The following is a 25,530-nucleotide window of genomic DNA, read 5'->3' as shown; positions in this document are numbered from 1 at the left end:
AATAGAAAAATATTGCCTTTCTATTTTCAATAAATTAATTATGCAAATTTGTGCATGAAATCATATTTCCACCTATAACTCCATTAAAAAGACTGGAGGATTGCTAAATTTTTGTGTCAGAATTCCTCAAGACACATCAAACAATTTTCTTGTAAAAAAATAGCACAATCGAAATCAATTTCTTTTGTTTTCTGTTTTGTTAATTTTATTGTTTTTTCGACCTTTTGTTTTCTATTGTTTTTTTCCAAAATTTGTTGCAGGCACTTTTTCAGGCTTATCTACACTAGAATTGATTAATTTCAATGGTTAAAAGTTGAAATAATCTAATTTATATCAATTTAACCAAAAAACACAATTTGCATTGGATTTGCACACGATATCATGAATTTGAGCTGTTTTTTGGTTGACATGCATATGCAAAACATTACATAACTTCAAAACGGTGTACCCGGACGTCGCAAATTTGGTCTCAAAATATGCGGGAGACTTCAATGAAAAAAGTCGTGAAACAACGCGGCAAAATCTTTGCGCGTTGCGAAATCGTGGCGCGAAACGTCGAGGGGGGGGGGGTCAATTTGACCCGACCCCCCCCCCCAGTTAGAATAGGGTTAAAGAAGTTTAAGAATGCAATGAATTTGAATAATTTAGGGAAAGAATAGTTTCTTGTTAAAACTTAATGCTTCTTGTCCAGTGCTGAAACATTGTATCAAAGATGAAAAAACAAACAAACAAACATGAAAACATGTAAGCCTTGCTGTTCATTGCACAGTAGGAGATGTGGTATTTAGGATGGGGAGAAAATGTTTTGATGACAAGTTTTGGGGATGGATCATCATTTTTAGAAATTTTTGTGGTTGCTTATAGTGGCTCAATCATACAAAACAAGATTGTCATGAATATTCAAACATTGTATTCTACATAGAATGCAGGTTTTATTTGGAAAAAGATTATAAGCTGTGAATGGTTACTGAGAGTCAAATATTTGTTTTATGAACAGCCCTTTGCTAGCTGATTGACAATTGCCCTTCATCCACGTAAACAAGCACTGAATTGATCAGTGTTATAGTAGTAGCGTGATAAAAAATCATGGGCGTACATACTCGAGCAGGATTCAAACCTACGACCTCCTGATTACCGAACAGGCGTTATCTCCACTAGATCACCGAGCTTTCGCCCGACAGCAAGTGTTGGTTCTAATCCTTAGAGCATGCAGCGGGTACTGCTTTATTATTCAAGCGTGAATGTAGGGCAATTGTCAATCAGTTGCAATGAAAACATCTCGATGGAAGATTTCATGAATTTGTATAACCCTTTGCTATATTATATATTAGTAAAGAAATCTTATTTCTGCTTCTCTCAAACATACAGAGATAAATCTTACAGAGAAGTGTTCACTGTAATTTAATGTGTGCATGTCGTACCTTTATCTTCTTTGTCATCATGTAACACATCAAAGGAGTAAGGTTATTATAAGGTGTAAAAGGTTACAGAGAGTCAAAGGTTTGTTTTCACATGTTGCTTCTCTACACAGCATGTGGAAGAAGGCAGCCCTGCGTTCGAGGCGGGCCTGAGACCAATGGACCTGGTGACCCACATCAACAACACCCCTGTAGAGGGTTTGATCCATCGAGAGATTGTTGAGCTCATGATGAGCAGCGACACCCAGGTTGTCATCAACGCCGTGCCCCTGGACAAGACCACCATTCAGACGGGTGGCCGGAGGAGGAACCCCTCCACCAGCAAGATGGCCCGTCGCAAGAAGCAGAAGCGCAAGCGGGACTCCGTGGAGCGTCGTCGAAGAAGCGCCGTGTTCAGGAGGTCGAGTTTGAAGCGGGCATCGACGGATGGGAGCCGAACGAGCTTGGCGGCGCTGGGACGGCAGAGCGGAATCGACACATCGCCCCGCTCGCCCACTTCCCTCAAGTCGCCGCGCTCGCCGCCGATGTTCCACGTCGGCGGCGATCATGCCTGCAGCACGCCGCTGACGTCCTCGCCGAATAGCTCCCCTTCGTCGAGCTGCCCAAACTCACCCGCTGGACACTTCACATCGTCACGACCCAGCACGCTCCAGGGCCTTGCGCACAAGCTTCCCTTCCCCTTCCGGCCAGGTGGGAACCGTAGGAAGTCCGTCGGTCACATCCCATTGTCCCCGCTGGCCAGAACCCCCAACCAGTCCCCAGCCCCCAAGTCCCCCGTCCGCAGCCCCAGCCCACTGGCCGTTGTCACCAGCCTCGGCCACTCGCCGGGCAGTTCCAACACCACCCAGTCCTACCCAGCACACATGCTGAGCAGCCCCACTCTGTCAGCCCCTATGAAGGTCAAGGCTAAGAAGCTGAACATGCGGTCGCGCAACTTGGAGACACCGCCCTCACCCCTCCTTCGGCGGGCACTCTCCCCGGACCATGAGAAGGTCCCACTGGACATGTTTGAAGTGCAGCTGAGACCTCGTGCGGACTCAGCCTGCGACCCCCTTTCTCGGGAGGAGAGAAGCTTGAAGCGTCTCGGCATTGTCAGCAAGGAGAAAGTGGCCGAGAGGAAATCAACAGGGTCTACGTAAGAAAACAGCTAAAGGACAGGAACAAGGCATTTCGAACTCGCCTACATCATGAGATCACAGTGTATTCAATGTGTTGTATATGTATATTTGACATTTTGAGATATATGCCATCTATTCATGTCGTTTTCTTTTCTTCTTGTAAGCAGTCGCCACAAGTCGCATGTGGATCTGACTGTGGCAGTCTTGAAGGAGATTTTCCTGCTTGTCATTGATGATATCACCGCAAATATTTGGTGCCATCATTGACTGTTCTGTGATAGTGTGCGGAGAGGGACATGGAAGATCTAGGAGCTGTGGAAGCCTAGTAGCAAAAAGTACTTTCTGTCATCAATTTTTAAAGATTTATTCAACTTTGCTTATTCTGTGCCTGCTTGCTTTGCCAAAGATGCTGAAATAATAAAGACTGTCATTTCAAACAGAGAAAACAAAAAAAGTTCAAGAATGACACCCCCTAGCTTCAATCATGGCAAGTAATTAACTCCGTACCCCACCCCTCTTTATTGTCTTTAATCCAAGTCGGAAAGAAAGAGTTTAACGCTGAGAGCGTATTTGCTTTGCCTTACTACAGACACAGATTGTTACTCTGTTCAAAGCTGATTCAGCTAGAGCTCTTGTAGCCAAAAGAATAGGTGTTAATTTGCAACAGCAGTGTGTGATCGTGAGTAAATCTGATGAAGATTCAAAGTCTCTTCCGTGTTTGCCAGTTGGAAGAGTGAAGCCTGATAGTGCCCACACAGTTGGTTGTGGGTTGTGGTGCAATGCCAGAGATTACTGAGTCAACTGGTTTTGCAGGTAGTACATGTTCATCAGAACAAAGCCAGTGGCAGATCCGAGTTTATGAAGATTGAAATATTGAGAGAAATTGAATACAGAACACTTTTTTTAGTGCCATCAAAATATTTACTCCTGCCTCCTTCCCCAGAGAGGAAAAAAAAAAAAAAGATGATTTACATTTAGTAATTAGAATGATGAAAAGAAACCTCAAAGGAGGAAAAAGTGGAATTAAAAAGAACAAGATGAATAAAAGAGTAATACGGATGGATTTCTGTGATAGTGTTTTTCTTTATATGTCAGCGAAACTACAAAGATGATGTCTGTAATGTGGAAAGAATTGTCATAATTATAAGGATCGTAAAAAGAAGAACACCATATGTATCGCTTGGGGCCTTTCTGTATTCAGTGCAAAAAAAAAAAAAGAAGAAATTTTAATTGCACAATGTTATTGATATAATTATTTGTATTATTGCTCTTATTTTTTTTTTTTTTTTGTATTTGCTGTTGTGATATGATTGCTCTTTTTAAATTAATGTCTGCCAGTATTATCAAGTGTGTCATTTGAGTCCGATTACCTTTGGCTTGGTTTGATAGTGCATGATTTGTAGAAAAAGAGTCATGTTCCAAATCAACTGCCCCAGTTATGGCCTTAAACACTTTTCATTCTCATCCCCTGTGAGGTTCGCTCTACCTATACCGCCCTCTGTGCTGAGAGCATGTTAGGGTCGGTGACTTTCCTCGCCACTGCCGTCTTCTTTTACGAAGGGCGTCCGTGGCCTTGAAGGATGCTGAATATACAACTGTACCTGTAGTGGCCATCTCCTGAAATCTGCAATGCCTTGCGTAATGAAATCTACCAGCCCAGAATTCCTGTTTTGAAATCACTTTAATATCATAATCACTGCAGTGTCTTGTTCTTACAGCTGTCGCTCTCACTGACTCCAAGCTGAAGAGGAGACTGTTCTTTAAGAAAGGAACTCTACAAGATGTTTTCCCAATTTTTTCAGGTCCCTCTCATCTTACAATGTAACTATTGTCACGCCAGGGATGTTACAGCTTTGAAGACTCTATGTGCATTATATGGTGCATACATGTATTTGAGTTCAGTCTGTGAATGTAGCTTTGGGAGCGGGACACCAAATGCTGGTAATCCCGTGGCTCATACATAGTCCTCAACATTAGTTCATGCAAATTTTTCACTGTCATTCGTGGAAATGCGCGGGTTTGAAAGAAATATAAATGATGAGTGTGACCATCAAAAACTTTCGTGGAGAGTATGCCGAGGAGGAAGAAGCGAAGGAGTTAAATGAGATTGAATTAAATCTCTGTCCTGGCAAACATAATACTTATAAGGGAAAAGCTTCACTTGATTGGCATCCTTGGCATAACTTGCTCTCCTCTCCATCGCCACTAGGGGGCGATAGTTATTTAGTCATTTGTGAGAGCTGAGCCAATGGCTATTACAGAGACTGGGACAAAGTGATGGAAGTTTTTGCTACCCCTGGTATTCTCTCTTGCTTTGCAGCACGATTGATTTCCGTCTCCCGTCCGTATCGGGTCAGCGGGCCAACTTGTGAGTGAAATCCTTGTGACAAATTTGTTGATTATGCTCTCCTCCCACATTACATAGTTACTGCCGTGGGCACGTAATGATACCTCTAAACTCTCAACTGTCAGAGTGCTGTCCTGCAGACAATGAAGCATCAACAAGATGCAGCTTCCATTGCTATATTGCAGTTGTTTTGAGGTTGATTTTCTTTTTCTTCTGTGATGGCACGCATGTCTCCTGACAGTGACACCCTCAAAGTAAATTCAATGACTGGTCTCTTGCAGCAACATTAAAAAAGAAAAGAAAAAGAAGATAACTAGCAAACAAGATTCAGAAATTGTTTTAACATCCCAATAGAGGGCCTGAACACATATGAATGTGCTGATATGTAGGTGTAGTTTTGAGAGTTGCGTGCACAAACGATACTACTCATGCCTGCCTGGTTTGGACACCATGCAGATGAACATCGAGGACCACTTTATTTAACATTTGATTCCAATCTGAAGCTCAAATGGACCTTGTACCCACAAAAAGGTCTTGGGAAGATATTTGTTACCTCCCAGAGACTCGGCTGCTATTTTTTTTTTTTTTTTGCCCCCTTGACAGACCCTTCGGAAAATGAAACAATTTGGATTTGTGAGTAAAAATCTAAAAATGATATAAGAACTCTTTTGGAAAGAGAATGAGATGCAAAAGTGTTCCCTGAATGGGCGTGATTCCTGGTCATCTTAGCTTAATCTCTGGTCACTGGAGTGACTCTCGTGAGTGAGTTGAGTGAGTGAGAGGGCAGATACATAGATACTTAGCACAAAATCTCCTGTTCTGGAGCATTCATACTTAGTAGGGTATGGATATGTAGGTTGTAAGAATAGGCAGGAGACGTGTTCCAGATCATACGTCCATTGATTGACTTGTTACGGCGAAAGGCTGTTTGTTCAAAGAGTGCCATAAGCTTGCCTCAAGACTCGCGTGAGGATAGTGGTCAGTCATGCAGGAACATTTTGTTCTTGTGAAACAGACTGACCGCACTTTACGGAACACTAGGGGGCAGTGGGAACGTGCCAAAATCTTTGAAGAAAAGTGTTTAACAAATACTTTTATCAGGTAGATCCCAACCACTTCAAAAAAGGAAAACATATAGCAATAGGAATAATCGCCAAATTCATTATACAAACAGTGGTTGTTGTTTTATTCATCTCTTTGCATTCAAGATTTCGTGGCCTCAAAGTGATAATCTCGTGGGAGAGAACAAAATAAAAAGGAATTCAACTTCTTCAATCCATTCTTGAGGGGCAAGACAGAGGATGCTTCCATAAGAATAGTGTGTCTGATCAATTTCTTGAAATCTTGTTGTAGCCACTCAGTTTCACGCCGTTGCAGAATGGTGTGCAAAATGCACAGAAAGTAGACAAATTCACAAGGTTGCCGTTTGGCCTACGCATTTCTTCAATTCCACCTTGGAAACCTCTACTGAGTTATAGACAAGTGATGCTTGCTAGTCCATCATTGACAAGATTCTATACCCGAGTCTATACTGCTGACTTTAATGAAGTTGTGTGAGCACTTTTGACCAAACTATTATGCAATGTTACAGCTGATGAACACTGCTGAACATCTTTTCGTGCACATTCCAGTTCTATAAAATGTCAAAAGGTGCATTTAGGAGTGAGAGAGAAGATTTGTCAAAACAAAAAGTAAGGGGAAACTGTCCGTGCCGTTACATGTCCGTCGAGGGCAAATCCTCTTCAAGCGTGTGAGATAAATGTTAAGAGCAGAGTGTGCGTGTGTGTGTGTGTGTGTGTGTGAGTGTATACTGAGTGATTTATTGACAGTGTCATATAGCTTTCATTTCTACATAAAGCAGATTATCTTGAGATATACAGATAGAGATGATTTGCAAAAGTTCTGATCTCTATTTAAGAATCTATTGGTAAAAGTATAATTTTTGTACCATTCTGAAAAAAAAATGAATATAAGATTTTATAATGATATACTGTGTACAATCGTGAAGTGTCTTTTTACAGTTGTGAGTAGATTGAAAAAGCAGTAGAAATAGATTACCTAATCCTGCGATGGCTTTTATGAAGTGAGTTCTGGTAGATTTTCTGAGTGATCAACTTAGACGTAGAAGGTGGAGTGATGCACATGTGAAAAAAAAAGAAACACAAAGAAACACAAACGCAATCAAAAGAAGTTGGCTACTTGGAACTTTTTTTGTTTGTTTGAATAACACCATATCATCTTTTGTTTAAATGGTTTCCTTATGTCAGCATTCATCCAGTTTGCTTACAGCCAGTAGAAATACAAGTACGCAGAAATGAATTGAACAAGTCGATGGTGCTGAGGGCTGCATCAACCGTGAACACAGCAGCCGCTCCTGTGTAAAAGAAATTCGTGAGGAGGGCTCCCTCACTGGTCAAAAAATTCTAATGGAGATGGCATGAGTCACCTGTACACACTGGATGAATATTGATTGTTTGCGGCGTTCAACCCATCGAGGACGGGCTGATGTCGCTAGTACACACATTGCCCTTAGACACCTGCCCGAGTGTAGTCGGGCAAGCCTTCAAGGGGTTAAACTGGAGTGAATGCATGCTTTGCTTGGGGATACTGCTGAACACTTGTGACTATACAGTACCTGTGAGTAAAGGAAAAAGAAGTGTTTTGGGGGATAGCAGGCGTAGGGCAAGAAAGAGTTGGGGGGGGGGAGAAAGTCAACCCTTTGACTTTTGCACCAGCTTGCTTGCATCAAACTTAATGTTTGAAAGACATAACAGAGCTGAAATTCAACCTGGGTTGATAAACAAGAAGATGGGGGTCAAGGAGAAGAAGAAGAAGGAAAAACAACAGAAGAATAGATCTATAGGGAACACAAACAGATTCAATATCTGAGAAGTCGTGTGTTCTCAGTGTATATTGTGACATCATCGATTTCATTTCCTCATTGGACTTTCCTTTTGTATTAACAAGTGCAGCCGTTCTTTCTCACGTGCACACACCCACTTGAGAGGAACGATCGTGTTGCACCTTGGTGAAGTGTGCAGAGGAAACCGACCCAACCCAAATAGTATTGGTTGGTGCCATGCCACACAAGAGTCATCTTCTTACCTTTCGCAAGATGATATTTCGGGAAGCGTGCATACCCGCCGTGGATGAAGGAAAATAAAGAGCGGATATCGAGTCGCAAGAGATCCACCTCTTTTCTTTAATGTCTCACGACAATGTCCATGGTGATAGCGCGCAAGAGACGTAGCGCCGCGTCCAGTTTGTGAGTCGCTATGTGCATTTGTGTTGGTTGCACAGACAGAAATTCTTGCAAATTCTTGAGATCGGACTGTATGTGTGGTATCATTGTGGGACGAGTGGTGCAAGGGTTACTTATGGCTGGTAATCGAGTGCACACAAGATTAGAATGCACCCGAAATTGGCATTCCCCACTGAGCAATCTTCTTAAAGCAGTGGTTATCATAGGTTGAGGGTGTTGTCAGAACTTTAAGTCAGAGACTCCACTCTGATGGTGACTTTTGTTAATTGAAATACATTGGCATCACTTCATTTCCTTGTTTGTCATTTGGCTTAACAAAACATTTTTTTTTCTTTTAATGGGGGAACGGGGTGTTTTGATATTGATTGATCTCAATTCAATCCATAGAAATGCACATTCTTGTGTCATTTCTTCACTTTCTTTCCAATGGGTGCACCTGTGTACGAATCTACAGTTCACAAAGCGGGGAAGACGAGTTTAGATAAAGATCTGAAAAGAACATTGCCAAGATACTTATGCCATGACTATTGATTTCTAAGAATAAGGACATACAATGTATTAGCAAACCCTCAAATCCATAATGGAGGATATACATATGTACGATTTTTGAGTTCGTTTTGGGGGTTTTTCTGTATACTCTGCATGAGCAAGGAAAAGACAACGGACCCAAAATTGGTCGCAGCATTTTTCCAAGCACTTGTGGAGGAATTTGTGCTGCTGCCAACTTGCATATCAAGTTCCTTCATATACACTGTGTACTGTGTATGTGTGTGTGTGTATGTGTGTGTTGTTCTGAGGAGGTGGTTGCTACATATCGACCGTGCCATAGGTATGCCATTCCACCAGGCTGAAGTAACAATATTGTAGTCTCTTTTCAACGTAACAATTCCGTGTTAATCTGTATCGATACGTCGGGTATAGTGATACATTCTGTACAGTTTGATATGTGCAAGCATTTGAATACCGCTCGTGTTATCATGTAGCCTGTTGTGGTTATCACGCATGCAGTCATCATTTGGGTGGGTGGGGAGGGGGTGTGAGGGTGATAGGTTGTGCAAGGTCAGTTTTAAAATCCCATGTGTAGATTAAAAATAGACAACAAATAGACTATTACATACCATTGGGGTGATCAAGAGCTACATGTACCTTAGGTATAAGCAAATATGAATTGAGTTTACATTTCACTTTTTTTCTTTATGAAAAATCATTTCATTGACTACTCCATCTTCCTTTTCTTCTGAGAATTATTTCTTTTGATCATTTACTTATCCTCTGTTTCTTTTAAGAAATTATGTCGTTGACCTCTTACTTAGTGCTATTTCATACAATTTAGGTCCTTGTCTAATTTGTGTGAATGTCTAATCTTTTCTAACTTCTTACCCCTCCCCCACCCCAATAATAAAAAAAAAATGGTGAATTGCATGTTGTCATCCATTTTTTAAAGTATTTGTTTCCATTCTATTCATCTTTTGAAGGTAGTCTCTGTGTGATGGTAAAGTTTCACAGATAAATGGGGACAAAAAAATCACTCGTGAAAATTCTGAACTATTTTCATAGAATCTGTTCACTTTGCCGAGGTTCAGTGAACATTTTTATTACCTTGTTCCCCTGCAGAGTATTGTAAGTATAGTATCTAAATGTTCACTGTCAGATTTGATTTTTTCAGCATTATTTGACAGATGGTAAAAACAAAGGCCTTTACGACAAAGAAATAGCATTATAAATCAATTGTGATGAATCAAATATACACCATATCAACTGAGAGAGAGTGTGTGTACATAGTTTATATATGCGAGAGCACAAAAAAATTTGTACAGATTATATCATATTACGCTACCTGTCTATGTAAATACAAAGTACTATTTGTCGCAGTTGTGATGTCTGTGTTTTATTTTTTGAAGTTATACCTCGATGTACAAAATTTATCAAACATGAACATTGTGAGATATTCGCTGCTATGGACTTCAAGAAACAAACTATGTCATATGAGAGAAAATAGAAAAAAAAATAAAGGCATGTCTATGAGCAAAACTGTGTTAGTTGCATTCTGCTGTTTGCCCAGTGAATTTAGTGTTTGAAGGGTGAAAGAGATACAATGTATAGAGATGGAGGAAGTTAAAACATGTACAGTGGAAACTCGGTATAACAAGATCCTTGGTACCAAGACAACTTGTTCTTCACATCAGGTATTTTGTTATATCAGTAGTCAGTATAACAATGTGGAACAAACGAAATAAATTCATTTGGACCGCAGAAATTAGTTTGTTATATCAGGTATTTTGTCATAACAGATCTCTTTATATTGAGTTTCCACTGTAGTGTACAAATAAACACACATCCTGGAGGGCATTAATAAGAGTTACCCACACAAAATACCTCGGGAATAGTCTCAGACACCCGAGGGCCATAGCTGAGGTTGTTTGGGCTATTTTGAAGGTACCAAGTGTGGGTAATCATGATAGTAATTGACGAACAAAATGATGTGTACATGTTTTATCAACTGATGAAGCAGTTCCGTGTTGTTCAAAGAATTTAAAATGTAGGCATTTTGCCTTTTGCAGCAGCCACTTATATAAATAAATAAAATGGTGAAATCTGGCCTGGTGACCATCGCAATGTGAAACTGCTAATGACCACTTTACTTGTGGTCATATGCAAAATGATGCCTGGTCACATGTACACTCTCAACCAATCATCTGATTAGGATCTGCTTCATCATTTTATAATGCCATATATTACACAAGTGTTGGGAGTAATGCAATATTATGTTGTTACAATTCTTCTATGGAATACAGACACACACACACAGAGAGTGAATGTGTTTTGTGTGTGTGTGTGTGTGTGTGTGTGTGTGTGTGTTAAAGAAGAAATCCACTCCAAAATTTTATCAATTTCATAAGAGAAAAAAATCCTGCAGAACAGTTTAAAATGATCAACAACAAAAAAAATCGGACAAGAAACGAAATTATGACATTCTGAAATTTCACAATTTTTCAGAAAACACTTCTTGACCATATGAATATCTAAATCAGCAAGCTGATGTGCTCTCACAATTTCTTATTCATTTCTCATACATAAATGACAAAATCTCAGATTTCAGCTGTATGAATAAAAAAACTCGCCTTAAAACCATCTCAAATAAAAAAAAATGACCCATATTTCCTCCAATATATTTTGGTATGGGAAAATGCTTCTACCTGTATAAGCTAAAAACAATTATTATAATTTTTCAGAATTTCGTGTATAACACACATACATGGAAAAAATTGTGAGGGCATGTCATCATCAGCTCGCTCATTCTAATATTTGCAAGGACTGGTCAAGAAATGTTCTCCTAAAAATGTTGAAATTTCAAAATGTCATATCTTCCATATTTCTTGTCCAATTTTTGTCATTTTTTGGAACATGCTGTTGGGATTTTTTTCTCTTTCTTTTGGAGTTTATTTCATTATATCAGTAGTCAGTATAACAATGTGGAACAAACGAAATAAATTCATTTGGACCGCAGAAATTAGTTTGTTATATCAGGTATTTTGTCATAACAGATCTCTTTATATTGAGTTTCCACTGTAGTGTACAAATAAACACACATCCTGGAGGGCATTAATAAGAGTTACCCACACAAAATACCTCGGGAATAGTCTCACACACCCGAGGGCCATAGCTGAGGTTGTTTGGGCTATTTTGAAGGTACCAAGTGTGGGTAATCATGATAGTAATTGACGAACAAAATGATGTGTACATGTTTTATCAACTGATGAAGCAGTTCCGTGTTGTTCAAAGAATTTAAAATGTAGGCATTTTGCCTTTTGCAGCAGCCACTTATATAAATAAATAAAATGGTGAAATCTGGCCTGGTGACCATCGCAATGTGAAACTGCTAATGACCACTTTACTTGTGGTCATATGCAAAATGATGCCTGGTCACATGTACACTCTCAACCAATCATCTGATTAGGATCTGCTTCATCATTTTATAATGCCATATATTACACAAGTGTTGGGAGTAATGCAATATTATGTTGTTACAATTCTTCTATGGAATACAGACACACACACACAGAGAGTGAATGTGTTTTGTGTGTGTGTGTGTGTGTGTGTGTGTGTGTTAAAGAAGAAATCCACTCCAAAATTTTATCAATTTCATAAGAGAAAAAAATCCTGCAGAACAGTTTAAAATGATCAACAACAAAAAAAATCGGACAAGAAACGAAATTATGACATTCTGAAATTTCACAATTTTTCAGAAAACACTTCTTGACCATATGATTATCTAAATCAGCAAGCTGATGTGCTCTCACAATTTCTTATTCATTTCTCATACATAAATGACAAAATCTCAGATTTCAGCTGTATGAATAAAAAAACTCGCCTTAAAACCATCTCAAATAAAAAAAAATGACCCATATTTCCTCCAATATATTTTGGTATGGGAAAATGCTTCTACCTGTATAAGCTAAAAACAATTATTATAATTTTTCAGAATTTCGTGTATAACACACATACATGGAAAAAATTGTGAGGGCATGTCATCATCAGCTCGCTCATTCTAATATTTGCAAGGACTGGTCAAGAAATGTTCTCCTAAAAATGTTGAAATTTCAAAATGTCATATCTTCCATATTTCTTGTCCAATTTTTGTCATTTTTTGGAACATGCTGTTGGGATTTTTTTCTCTTTCTTTTGGAGTTTATTTATTTATTGATGGGGTGGATTTCCTCTTTAGAGAGGATAGAGCATGCTAATAGAGAGTGGAATAGGAAATTAAACACACCAAAATCATACGCATCGTCATTTGCTTCATATTGATCTTTTATTGTACAAAATAACTCCAACTGAAAATAGGCATTTACAGCCCCAACATTACACCCTTTTTTTCACATTTTTGTGGATACACAGCTTATGACAAGTACAGTAGCGATGCAAAAATTCAAATGTAGCTGATGTACTAAAGATTGAATTCTTTTTTTTTTTGTAAGTGCTCCCAAGAAAAACATATTTTATCTGCACATGACTCTATGACATATGTCAATATCATATGGTCAGAGAAGAGAGAGAAAAAAAAAGAGAAAAAAAAATTGGAATCTGGGCAAGGTAAATATGGACATTCATTTACAAGCTGCGGTGTACTATGTTCTATAATCCAACAGCACCCAGATGGTTCATTTCATGGTTGCTATGGCATACTACAGGTTACTACTTGAGTTGATCCTTGAAATACTTGTACAAGGCACAATAAATTCTACAAAACAACCATCCTCATAATTTATTTGATAAACTGCCTTGTCAAAATAACAAGGCATGACACGTAACAATTTTTGGGCAGCTCCTATCTATCCATATAAACCAAGGTGTCAAACCCATAGAAAAGGGCACATTTAATAGTAAAACTTCTTCTCTTTCCATGATCTATGGGGAAAGAAATATATATAAAAACCTCTGTTGTAAGTCTATTCCCTTTCTACAATAACAACCATAAACATTTGCATGACAGGTGGGACTTCTTTATCATGATATCATGCATTACATTATACACGAGTTGTTGATGGATGGCAAGCAATTTTGTCTGGTGTTCAGTTGAATCATAGAGGCAGCTTCTTCAAAGTCATCGTTAAGTGCAACATTTTGCATACAAATTGTTGTGTTGTTGTTGTTGTTGTTTTTTTTTTTTGCTTATCATTTTTGTGATTTCTTTGTGCATCTTGCAGAATAAATCTCAAACATCGGTTTGTCTTGTCCAGAGAAGGCAAAGTCACTTTATACTCAGTGATCAGTAAAAACTGCAATTGGGCATGTTGGAAGAGATATCAAAAAAAAAAAAAAAAAAAAAACTTTTACATGATGTGACGTGATTGGTAATTCTCCGTATTGCATATAGCTGTCCCGAATCTGAATGCGTGCGGTGGTCTAATTTTTTAATGTTAATTCTTGGGATATAAACTTCCGGTTATGAACATGCGATGTGTAAATGTATGCTTTTATGCACATTGAACGCCGCAGTACCAGCTTTATAGTATTCATAGATCGTGTCAAATTCTGTTTAATAATCTCGCAAATAACAGAGTTATTTTTCTAATCTGTATTTTTTAATAAATGTGATTCTTCTGCGAAGCGGCCTAATGTTGGGCCGATGATGCCAAATGACAAAATTATGGAAAATATCCATAGGTAAAGGATGTGAAGTGGTGAAGTTCCCAACAGACAAAGTTCAGCGGACAGCATGGAAAAATTTGTTTCGTAGGAAAGACCACTTCCACCTGAAGTCAAAATCACGTATTTGTTCAAGACATTTCCAAATAGGAATGGACAATCAAAGATCCTACACTACGTAGGATCTTTGGTACGATTTTCCAGAAGTGTACGTCTCAAAAGCGATTGATCAGATATCGGTATTGTGAGGCGATATCGCTGGATATCGCCTACATGGGATAGGGAGTATTGGTGGTGACATGTACATTAATAGCAATAACTATCTGGCTATATTTGTGTTGTTTGTCAACACTTTAATCAACTTCGGTCACTTGGAATGGAAGTTATCCTACGCATAGGAATATCATGTGAAAAAATGAACATCGCATTTACAGTAGTTTCTTACCTTTTTCTTACTGATCAAACACTTCTTGAACTTGACAAGAATTGTTTCTTTGTTAGTTTGTTTGTTAAGGGATGGTGGGGGGTAGGGTGGAGCTGAGGTGGAGATTTTTAAACTCCTCTTACTGGAGGTCAAAGTTCAAACATATATGGTGTGGCAAGTGTGACAAGCCCTCAGTAGCAGAGGGTGATTAATTGGCAATAAAGCTGGTGGCACCGAAATGTTGCCCACTACTCTAGTTTGGTTCACACGCTGTCCCTAAACTTTTAAGTTTAGGTAGAAAACTTAACTCTCAATGATTAGCTTGTAATTTAGCACTGTGTGGACACATTCAAAAGTTAGCAATCTTATTCAAAGTTTAGTCCATGATTAGAACTACGAGACATCTTAGAGTTTACACTCTCTCCACAAGCCATGGGGGGTCCCCACTTGTAGTTTTGCTCCATGTGGACACAATAATTACGAGCTTGTGAGTTAGCATGAACCTTGTGTCTGGTTTGCTGCATTATTTTGTATGGGCATAAGGTCATCTAGCAAAGACTCTGCTCTTCCATTGTAATCATTGAGTGGGGCTCACTAGCAAGTTGTAACTTAAAGTTTAGGTGCACGTGTGAACCCCTGTTGTGAATTCAAGAGTGGACAGTTAAGTTTTCGACCTAAACTTCAAGTTTGGCAACTGCATGTGAACGTAACTTCTGTGAGTGACAGGACATAGTCTGCTTCTGTGATAATATAGCAATTATAATGAACCAATAATATGCAAGCAACATTTTTGCTTCAGCTATCATAACTCATAACTGACTCTCCCGCCTCAAAAAGGTGAAGGCTCTGGAACGTAAACAGCAGCAACATTTATATTCAATTGGTCTTTTTGTAAAAAAGGTAATGCTACCAAAGTTGAGACCATGACTCAAAAGATATTGCTAAATACATTTAAACCTAAAGCTTGAGCTAATACAAAAAACTGAACATATGCCTTATGCCAAAAAGAAAAGGAAAAAACTTTATGTCTTTGCTTTTTTTTAATATAAATAACATTTTGAGACTACAAACCATCGTTGCTTATCTACAGCTTATAAAAGCGAGAAAAAATGAGAAAATAGGCTTTCTCTCACTGTACATACAAATATAATTTTCATCATTATTCCTTTTCATATCACAAATATATATATATATATACTCCAAGGTATACTATTTAGTTGGTATACTTTACAATTTGTACTGTTCATGATAAATCCATCATTTATTGTAGCAAAAGGATACTTGCATCTCACACAACTGCCACAAAAAGAAATTACTTTTCAAAAAAAAAATTCTGTATCACATTGAGTACGCATAAAAATCTTAATATGATAAACAAGTTCATCTGAATATGTAACTGCATTTTAAGATATATTTATATACACATATATGTTGATATATAGTCCTGGATCTGTAGACTGGAAGCCCAGATTGTACTCACCATCTCATATGTAACTATGATCATACAAACGAAAAACTAAAAAACATATTCATCTGGCTGCAGGAATCTACGCTATCCTGGACTGAAACATCAAATGCCTGTTAAGAATGACATTATTTTCAAAATGATAGAAAAATGCTTAATGAGTACTTCACATGATCAAATACCAGGACATTGTGCACCAGAGAGATTCAAGTACAGAGTTTAAAGGTCCAGTTTACCTTTGGGAGCAGTGATTTCAAAAATGTTCAAGATATCACATTTGATGCATATGTGTAGGTCTGTTGTATCACAAAACATCCTACCATGTAAAATTTTTGCAATAAAGCCTAAAATATGGGGAGATATCAGCATGCTTCTCAATAAACCATAACTGTATACGGTTTAGTCTGGAAGCATTCTTTTTATAACTATTGTTCACATTTTGTGTACTTAACAATACTTAACATCGATTATACGGATTCAAATTTTTACAGTGGTTGTTTCTATCCCTAACTCACATTTTAGATCTATTTTAAAGCACTAATGTTGGGTTTTTGTTTCATCTGCAAATGGTAAATTATGCCTTTAAGTACAGTCCCACATACTTGAACAGATGCACCATACTTTTTTTTTTCAGTAGACTCCACTTATGAAAGACCTTTCCCCATATGTGTTGTGCGCATAATTTTAGTCTTCTCTTTATATCTTTCTTTTTTTTTTTTTTTTCTGCACTGCTAGCTGGTCAGCAGAGAATATATAATCTCTTATAAAGTGGACAAAACTAAAAAATCACAAATATATATTTTTTTCTTTTTTTTTTTCAAAGCAGTGACTTGATTTCGTGTTGTCCAAATTTCTCAAGAAACGCATTGATCCAAAATGCACTCCTGATTACCTCTCACTTTGGAATCTGCTTCTGTCGTTTGCAGCGTCCGCTGAATAATTTGTCGATAATTCCAAGGTATCATTACTGCTCTCCATAAACCTGTCTTATTTGTCTCCCTCTGTTGATCACAGACAATTACACGGAATAGAATAAGTTTCAGTAATACATTGTCAGATAATAGTGATTAAAATCTTTGCAGATGTCCAGTGATTGTGTCGCGCAGCAGTCAGGATCCAGCACTGTGAGGACCACAGTAGCGAATCAAGGAGGGTTTCAAACTGGGACCAGCCATGTCGTGGTGACTCGATGCCACTGGTGGCACCGATGAGATGGAGAGGAGGTTTGGGGGGGGGGGGGAGGGCATCATCAATTGACCGCATCATAGATGTTATCCTCCTCCAGTTCCTCATCCTCGCCTAGAAACAGTGAGAGAGGGAAGGTGGGGGGGGGGGGAGAGATGAGATGAATCAAATCAATAGAGACATCCCTACAAAACTTGGAGGCAGCAACAATGATTTGAATATCAAGCAAAAATAAACAACATTTAGATATCACGCATAAAAAAAAAAAATCATGTGAAAAGGATTAGAGACCATTTCTGTGTTCTCATATTTGTCGTACGTATTCACCTCAAGGACTTTGTGACAATTATGGAGACATATTTGAAGTCAAGACACCATGCAGCTAGCCGACAGTTGACTCGTTCACAATAAACAATAACTGTTGCCAATTTGTAATGAAACTGACAAAGCGAGCACATCTTAATTTTTCCCTGTCCAGCAAGCTGTGACATTTCCCATGAAAATCATGAGCCGATATGCATGCTCTCGTGCCATTCGGTATAGTCTCAGACAAATGAATGAAAAGTCAATAAACTATTTGAGATTTTCATTAAAAAGAATATAGGCGTATAAAATGAAACCTAAGGATTCCGGTCTGTGGTTGATATTCATTTCTATGTTATTTCTATTCTATCTTGGTAGAATCTCAAAGGGATTGTTTTTCTTTCATGGGCAAATACCATACACTCTTCTTGATTGGGATGGGGTAAGCAGAACTCAGTCACATATGTCCACAAACAAAATGACTTACTTCTGCATTTCTTATACAAGATTCAGTCACAGCAAGTCATCACCGGAGTTACAAAGAAGAAACTTGTGCAAAGTGCCACGCTACTGTCTTTGTTTCTGTTTTGCTTTGATGTAGTTGTTATTTCTGATAAGCAGCATCTAGCATCAAAGGAGTCATTCTGTGCTTTGCTCTCATCATGTTAAAGAAATTGTTTACTCAATCTAAACTATCTATATCTATAAGAATTTCTGTCCATAGAGGCACAGTGACTCGTGCATCCTCTGTTGTAAGGTGAGCACACGTTGGAGACTGACATTTTGATGGAAAAGATGGGGAAAAAAGAGGAAAATTATGTTCGAGAGATTGAGAGTTTTACGTTAACACCACCACAGCCACTCACCCACATGTCTAGACAGTTAATTACATAATCACGTCAACATCCAAACCCGTATCTTGCTACCTGTGGTGGCTGTACATTTATCAATGGGCCACATCAGAGTGGAACATTACCAAACCAGAAATCAAATTTTTGTGTGGGGGTAAAAAAAAAAAAATGAAATCTCAGCTTGAATGTTAGCAGGCATGCCTCTTATTCTTGCTACTTGACCCCTTGTTGTTGTAATAATGTTCAATCATCCCCAAACTTGGCTGACATATACATGTAGATTAGACAAACCCACTCTGTGAAATAAAAAGCAGCAGTCCTACGCAAAAGTATGATGAGACTCACTCACATGAAACTAGGTATGTGGGACAACTTATCACAGGGGGGGGGGGGGGGAGTGTTTTGGTTTGGTTTGTTTAATTCGAATCTTGTGGCCTGTGGGTAAATTACTAGAATTTGGACTCTAAAGCAAATTCTTTTGTTTTGTTTAGACCTGTCTTTGAATGTACAGGTAGACTCTCAGTATAATGATCTCTTAGAGTAAGAAAATAAAGTTTGCTACATCAAAATTTTGTGAAGTCAGTGGGAGCATAAGGCAGCAAAATACAATAATACTTCAGACGTTCAGACTGACAGAAGTATATGGGTAAAACAAGATTTTCTTCTATCAGTGTCATTTTAGAGAGTCTCCTGTGTACAGCCCTTATTCTGAGGACAGGTGGTGGAGATCCTAATTTTAAACAATTTAAAAACAAAAATTGAAAATTTTCAACTACTGTCAATTTGACATCACCTTGCAAATGCTATATGTACGGACTTAAAAAAGGATGAGTATGCCTTGTTTGAGGCAAGACTTTTGGTCTTTAGAAGACTCAGGATCCCATCAACTACATAAAAACTTTTGTCTGCTCACATTCATGTTGGCCACACACATGAGCACATGACATATGATCTATGGTAGCTTTGAATATCACACAAGGTATTTATAGCAGTTTTTATGCATATTCACACAGTGAGAAAGCCGAATGTGAATTATGAGGTCACACAGAGTTCGCACACTACATAGTACATAGTACATTTTTCTGATCCGCATTCCACACCAAAACCTGATACGATATCAACGACCACACCAACAGCCAATCAGGTTTCAGGAGTTCCTGGCTATCACCCAGATTGCTAAGCTGCAGTGAATGAATTCTGCACTTTAACGACACTATCATTTTCTTTTTTCTTTTTCCTTTTCTCTTTTTATACACACACTGGTGCAGAAGCCCCAACTAATGAACTGCAAAACACAACAACTACATGACTTGAATAAAGAAGTACATGTTAAGAGCATAAAATCATAAAAAGATATATGTTACATTTGCTTTACTGTTTTTGCTCCCCCTCTTGAGTATTAGGCCCAGTGAAAAACAAGGAAGCACCCTGAGATATGAATGCAACCACAGCTTTAAAGGGTGGCATCACTACCTTGCCAAGCTGAGGGTAAAGTTATTCAATGGCACTTTAAACAAATTCCTACCAGCCTCGACACGAGCGTGGCACATCACACTACAGATCATGATGTCACAGAACAAGGAGAGAGATGAGAAATTTATCTTTTTTTTAAAGCAAGTGAATCTTGCAGAAAAGAAGCTGTGGCTGAAAACTGACTATCCAGAAAAAAAAAGCAAGCCAGTGGAGTAAAATAAGCCTGCTAGCGAGTTTTTGATCCTAGCAGAGTCTTTGTCAGGTGCAAAATTGTGAGACATTACACAAGAGTGGATAGGCAGAGATGTAGACAGTTGTGCATTGGAGGATACTAGAGACAGTGATTGTCTTTCGAGTGAATGGCATTTTGTTTTTTTTGGTCTTTTTTTTTTTTTTTTTTTTACGATGACACTTCAGCGATTGAACCGTGCAACAGAAGTAATGACAGAATAAAAATTGGACACATTTTGTGGATTGATGTGATACGCACAGTAACAGCCGCAAAAAGAAATCGATGGTAGGTTGGTGAAAGATCAAAAAGCTTGTTGAAATGTTAAATAAAACCCTGTTGTAAACTGACCATGATGGTTAGCAGTTAGAGAACTAGTTTATCGAAGTTGAGTTACATTGTCTAGTTAATCAGGCCGAGAGAAAAAGGAATCAACAGGTTTTCAGGTGAGTTTCATAGATACAGCCCAAAACAGATTCCAATTAAATTGTGCACAAAGTAGTATCTAACATCTAACTTTTAACTCTGTGCCATCAACATCAGCGCACCCCCTCTCCACTTTGCCCCTGATTTGGGTTACTGGACAGAAACCAAGAAGATGAAGAAAATGAAGGGCTTTGGTGAGGCAACCTACAACTACATTTGTATTCGAAGAACAGTAAAGATAAAGCTTACTGGAGTTTTCCTTTAAAGATGATTACAGAAACACCTCAAAATGATTTCGCTAGGTGTAGATTTCAAAGAAGCAGGGAAAAAACAAACTCTTTTAACATTTTTCATTGTCACTATGGCCTGAGCCATTCACACTTTTCTGCTTGTTAGAATTTCAAAAACTGACAAAAAGCACAAAACTTACTGATGATGGATTAAAAAACTGCCTGTACAGCAGAGGATGAATTTGCCATTATTAGGTGTCAAGGAATGCTTCTTTCGTGCATCAGGATGGGAAAATCCCTGGTAGCATCACAAATAATAGAGCCTACATAGCGTGCAGTCCACACAAACAACCTTTCTGTTCTTTCATATTTCAATGCTGCATGTTAAAAACAGGTGGGGTTACAATTGTAGGAATGCACGTTCAGCGGCCAAAAGAGGCAACATGCTCCCAACCAAGGAGGCAGACCACATTTCTACGAAATCGCTCTTTTGATACAAACACAGTCAACACAGTTTCCTACACGATGGCAATTCATACAACTCATGTTGAGTACACCTGAACATTTATGTTAAGACCTGATCATGTGTGTATTCTATATAATACTGCATGTGTCACACATTTCATGCGGGCCAAATTTTTTTGCTAGTCAATTTTTTTTTTCAAGTATGAGAGAGGTGAGCTCTCTAACCTACAGTAATGGAGCAACTTTAACAGTCTGACTAGCATACAGTAGGAATGATGATGTATTTACTTTAATATTACTCTGTTCTTGACAAAGGAATCATACCATACAAATCAAATCATCAAATAAATGATGAATGACAATATATCTCATTGTGAATAGAAAAAGAAAAAGAAAAAAAGGTAACCATTGATTTGACATGCTATAATATTTGTTGTTGTTTTTTCTTAAACTGAGAAATTCAAGTGAAATCATATTGATGTTTAATACATAAAAATAAAAGAACAGTAAAATTAATATACATCGGTACTTTACATTTGATGCATGCTTCCAACATCCTTGTTCTCAGTATTCATTCTTATAAAGTAACACACAAACAAACACACACACACACACACACACACAAATCTCTGTCACACCAACTAAGTTTGTTACAGCATCCAATGTGTGCATTAAGTAGTAAGTTACATGAGAATGATCTCTACTAAATCTCAGTACACCGATCTGTTAGACATACATACACCCACATACACACACATATCTGTTAATAATATGTATATATACAAAGAGAGAGGGGGAGAGAGAGAGAGAGAGAGAGAGAGAGAGCAAAAGACAGAGAATTGGTATGATTGTCCAACCCCCGTGTGATATTGGCTAGTGCTTTTGAAACTACTCTATGTCTATATACGTTAAGTACATGGTATAAACATGGCGGTTCTGCACTCTCCACTCGATTGAGAACATGGCCCTTGAGAGCAGGTCTCGTACGGTTCGACACAAGAAACGGCTTGAGAGAGGAGAAGGAATTCTATTGCATGTAAAGGATAAGGATGTGTCTGTTAGATCTAAACCCAAGCCAATCAATGGAAGTGCCACAATGACTGAGAAATATGATATACTCTCCTAAACTATGATGAAGAGACTACTTCAGCAACTTCGTATGTGACCTTGCATCACAAAACCAACAGAAAGTCACTAGACATGGATTTTTAGTCAAGAGCACATTCTGAAAGAGCAGACTTTAAGCTTTAAAATGATGTATAACTCAATTCAAATGAACTCTCCTAACCTATTCTAATATTGGAAAGAAAGCACACACTCTGGAAAGTGTGAACCGAGAAAAAAGGCTGTGAAGTACAAGGTCTGTATTTGTCTATTCAAGCACTTAATCTTTACCAAACCGTGCTAGCTGTGCAACGAATGGGACAAAAAAACATGATGTAAACCACTGGAGCAACAACAATGAAGGGATTATCAGATTAGGTTGAAATTAAGCATGCTCTATCAACATATTCTGTACATGATTAATGCCAACTTTCAAAGCAATAGCCTTATCCTTTCAAAAGTTATTAAACTTGAAAGTGAAGAGTGTGCAAAGGGTTATCAAGAAATGAAAAGGGGCCACTAAGAAGATCTCACTTCTCTACAAAAACAAAAGTTGTAGAAAAACTGCTGAAAATGAACTTTCCCATTCATTTTATGATCCCAAATTTAAGAATGATGAAGAGGAAGGGTAGCTTTTTCAGAAAATATGAAAAACTTAATACTGACTTGGTTGACCCATTTCACCTTATTTGAGTTTTAACTTAAAATCAAGGGGTGCAACTTTTTGTTTGTTTTGTGGTGCACGGTCACATATACCCATCGATACACAAGTACAGTATACGCCAATGACCATATATTTTTTGCTGCATTTCTATTTTTGCAGGGTTTCTGCATGTATTTTTGCAGATTTTACAAGTCCGGTGCTCTTTGCCAAATGGACAACACACTGAGATATTAACTCTGATCCCAACATGAATGTGACGTGAACACGAGCATTTCTCTGTTCATTTACTGCTGCATGAAGTCCATGATTGTGAATTCAACCACGTGTGAAATTGCCGGGGAGTCCTGATTCACACACACACACACAAAAGACAGTCTTGCTAAATATATGGCACATAGAGTATGAAGTAGATAAATTTGTTAAAGAGTGCATAAGGAAAAAAGTTGTGCTAGATTATGAGAGCAGATAAAAAGATAATTGAGGTATAGATATACTAGATATGTATATAAATGTGTGTGAATTAATATTCAGTCTACTCCACTTACAATGTTTGTAAGTTAACTGCCCATATATGTCGAATAATTGGCTATTAAAGTTAATGAAAATAAAAAAGTTTCAATTTACATGTATATTCACAACCTTACATGTAGGCCTATATTCCTTTGCACATGCAGAAGTCAAAGATCACATCAAAATCAAGTAATGCTGAGTTGATTGTACATACATTCTAAGCATTGCTACTTGCCCTGTTGATGTCATGTATAAATGTGTAGGGTAAAGGTTTTAATGTATGACACTGATTTTGAATCCATCGCCCTAATTCAACATATTCCTCTTTTGTGCAAAGTGGAACAGGGAAAAAATACTGTGACAAGAAGAATATCTAAACCAGATCAAAATACTCCAAGGATATTGGCATTCTTTGATACTTGAATCTGCAGGTGATAGTCCAAAATACAGTCTGAGAGAATACTGCACTTTGAGAGAGGGATAAAAATCTTTGGCTGAGAACCAGGAGGGTGCTATCGGGTTCTAGGACTTGAGCACGAATAAAAATGAAGCAGTCAATTGTCATGAAATAAAAAGTTTATTTGATCAAAAGTGGGTAGATTTATAAAGATTGTTCCAAATATCATGTAAAATAGAGCCCTTGTGGTTTTGATTTATAACATTTTACCAAAAAAAAATTGATATCTCACCACAGAGGAGATCAATCTCTTTTGAAGTGAAAACAATAACTTGATACCACCCCCCCCCCCCAAAAAAAAAAAAAAATGCAGTAACAACCTTCTGGTTCTCAGCCAACGAAATATGAAAATTAAAAGAGCTTGTCACATTTGCTACGCCTACTTCTACTCTTTTCAGCATCACTTCCATCTCCTACACCCTACCTTTTCTTTTTCAATGCCTCAGAAGACTCTATAAGAAAGAAATCACATTTAATTCAACTTGATCATGTTTGTGTGTGTATGTGTGTGTGTGTGCAGATGGCCACTATGTGAATTAGACTCGATATAATCTGAGCTGTTTAAATGGTTGCTAGTAGATGTTAAAGAAGAAAATGACAGAACAAAGCAGACAGCAATCGCTGAGGGGGAATAAAAAAAGCTAGAAATTTAAGATCGAACTGCTCCATGGTGACACACATTAGTTTTCTTGATGTAATATGATGTGCCTCTTACTCAAAAGGGTTGAGACGTTAGACACTGTGATCCCAAGCAGTAAGGATGAGCAGAAGACAGTATTAAAAACTATCAATATCTTCACTTCATACTTACTGGGAATTGTTTCAAATTCTTCCTCTGGTTCATCTGTGAAAAATAGATTATTATCCAATCTTCCTTGAGAACAAGAACACAACAAACGCTGCACCACAAAGCAAGGGCATCCCAAAATGACCTTTGAACTTTGACACTCTTAAAACAGCAAAGCATCATGGCCACTCAAAATCGCTGAAGTAAAAGTGAAAATACGGTCGCCACAAATTTGAAAGTGATCTCCATATATAAGAGAATTACTATAGTTCTAGGGCCAGTTGATTGAGAGAGATAAACCAATTTTGCTTAAAAAAAAACCAACAACAAACAAAAAACATGCAGAATTTGACTTTTGGTTCATTTTCCTATGAGAGTCAAAATATGGCACAAGTTTGCATAGCCAGACAGAACTAAATAAATCATACCTTGAAATTTATGCCCATCTTATCTTGTAATAGTTCTCAGTTTTGGCATTATGAACACTGGCCATGTTACAAAGAAAGACAAGCAATTACAGAAGAGGAAAAGGAGAAAGAGAGAGAGAGAGAGAGCAGAAGGAGACAAAATAAAAAACAGGAAAAGGACATACAGTAACAGAGAATGGCAACCATGAGAATTGGAAAAATGGAGAACACGAGAATGAAAAAAAGAGAAAGAGA

General features: G+C 38.0%; 2 protein-coding genes across 2 annotated transcripts in view; one reads left to right on the top strand and one right to left on the bottom strand.

The window, feature by feature from the left end:
- Nucleotides 1–3,126, top strand: part of LOC140237110 (microtubule-associated serine/threonine-protein kinase 2-like) — a 138,711-nt gene extending 135,585 nt beyond the window's left edge. The window contains exon 22 of the mRNA XM_072317049.1: nucleotides 1,532–3,126. Coding sequence (XP_072173150.1) covers nucleotides 1,532–2,557 — 1,026 coding nt within the window. The 3' untranslated portion in view covers nucleotides 2,558–3,126. The remainder of the gene's footprint in view (nucleotides 1–1,531) is intronic.
- A 13,761-nt stretch (nucleotides 3,127–16,887) lies between these two features.
- Nucleotides 16,888–25,530, bottom strand: part of LOC140236828 (uncharacterized) — an 83,705-nt gene continuing 75,062 nt past the window's right edge. Inside the window, exon 11 of the mRNA XM_072316768.1 lies at nucleotides 16,888–17,483. Coding sequence (XP_072172869.1) covers nucleotides 17,434–17,483 — 50 coding nt within the window. The 3' untranslated portion in view covers nucleotides 16,888–17,433. The remainder of the gene's footprint in view (nucleotides 17,484–25,530) is intronic.

Source organism: Diadema setosum, chromosome 13 (genome assembly GCF_964275005.1).
Source record: "Diadema setosum chromosome 13, eeDiaSeto1, whole genome shotgun sequence".
Lineage (NCBI taxonomy): Eukaryota > Metazoa > Echinodermata > Echinoidea > Diadematoida > Diadematidae > Diadema > Diadema setosum.
The sequence above is the reverse complement of the archived record's forward strand: the minus strand, read 5'-3'. Positions and strand labels throughout refer to the sequence as shown.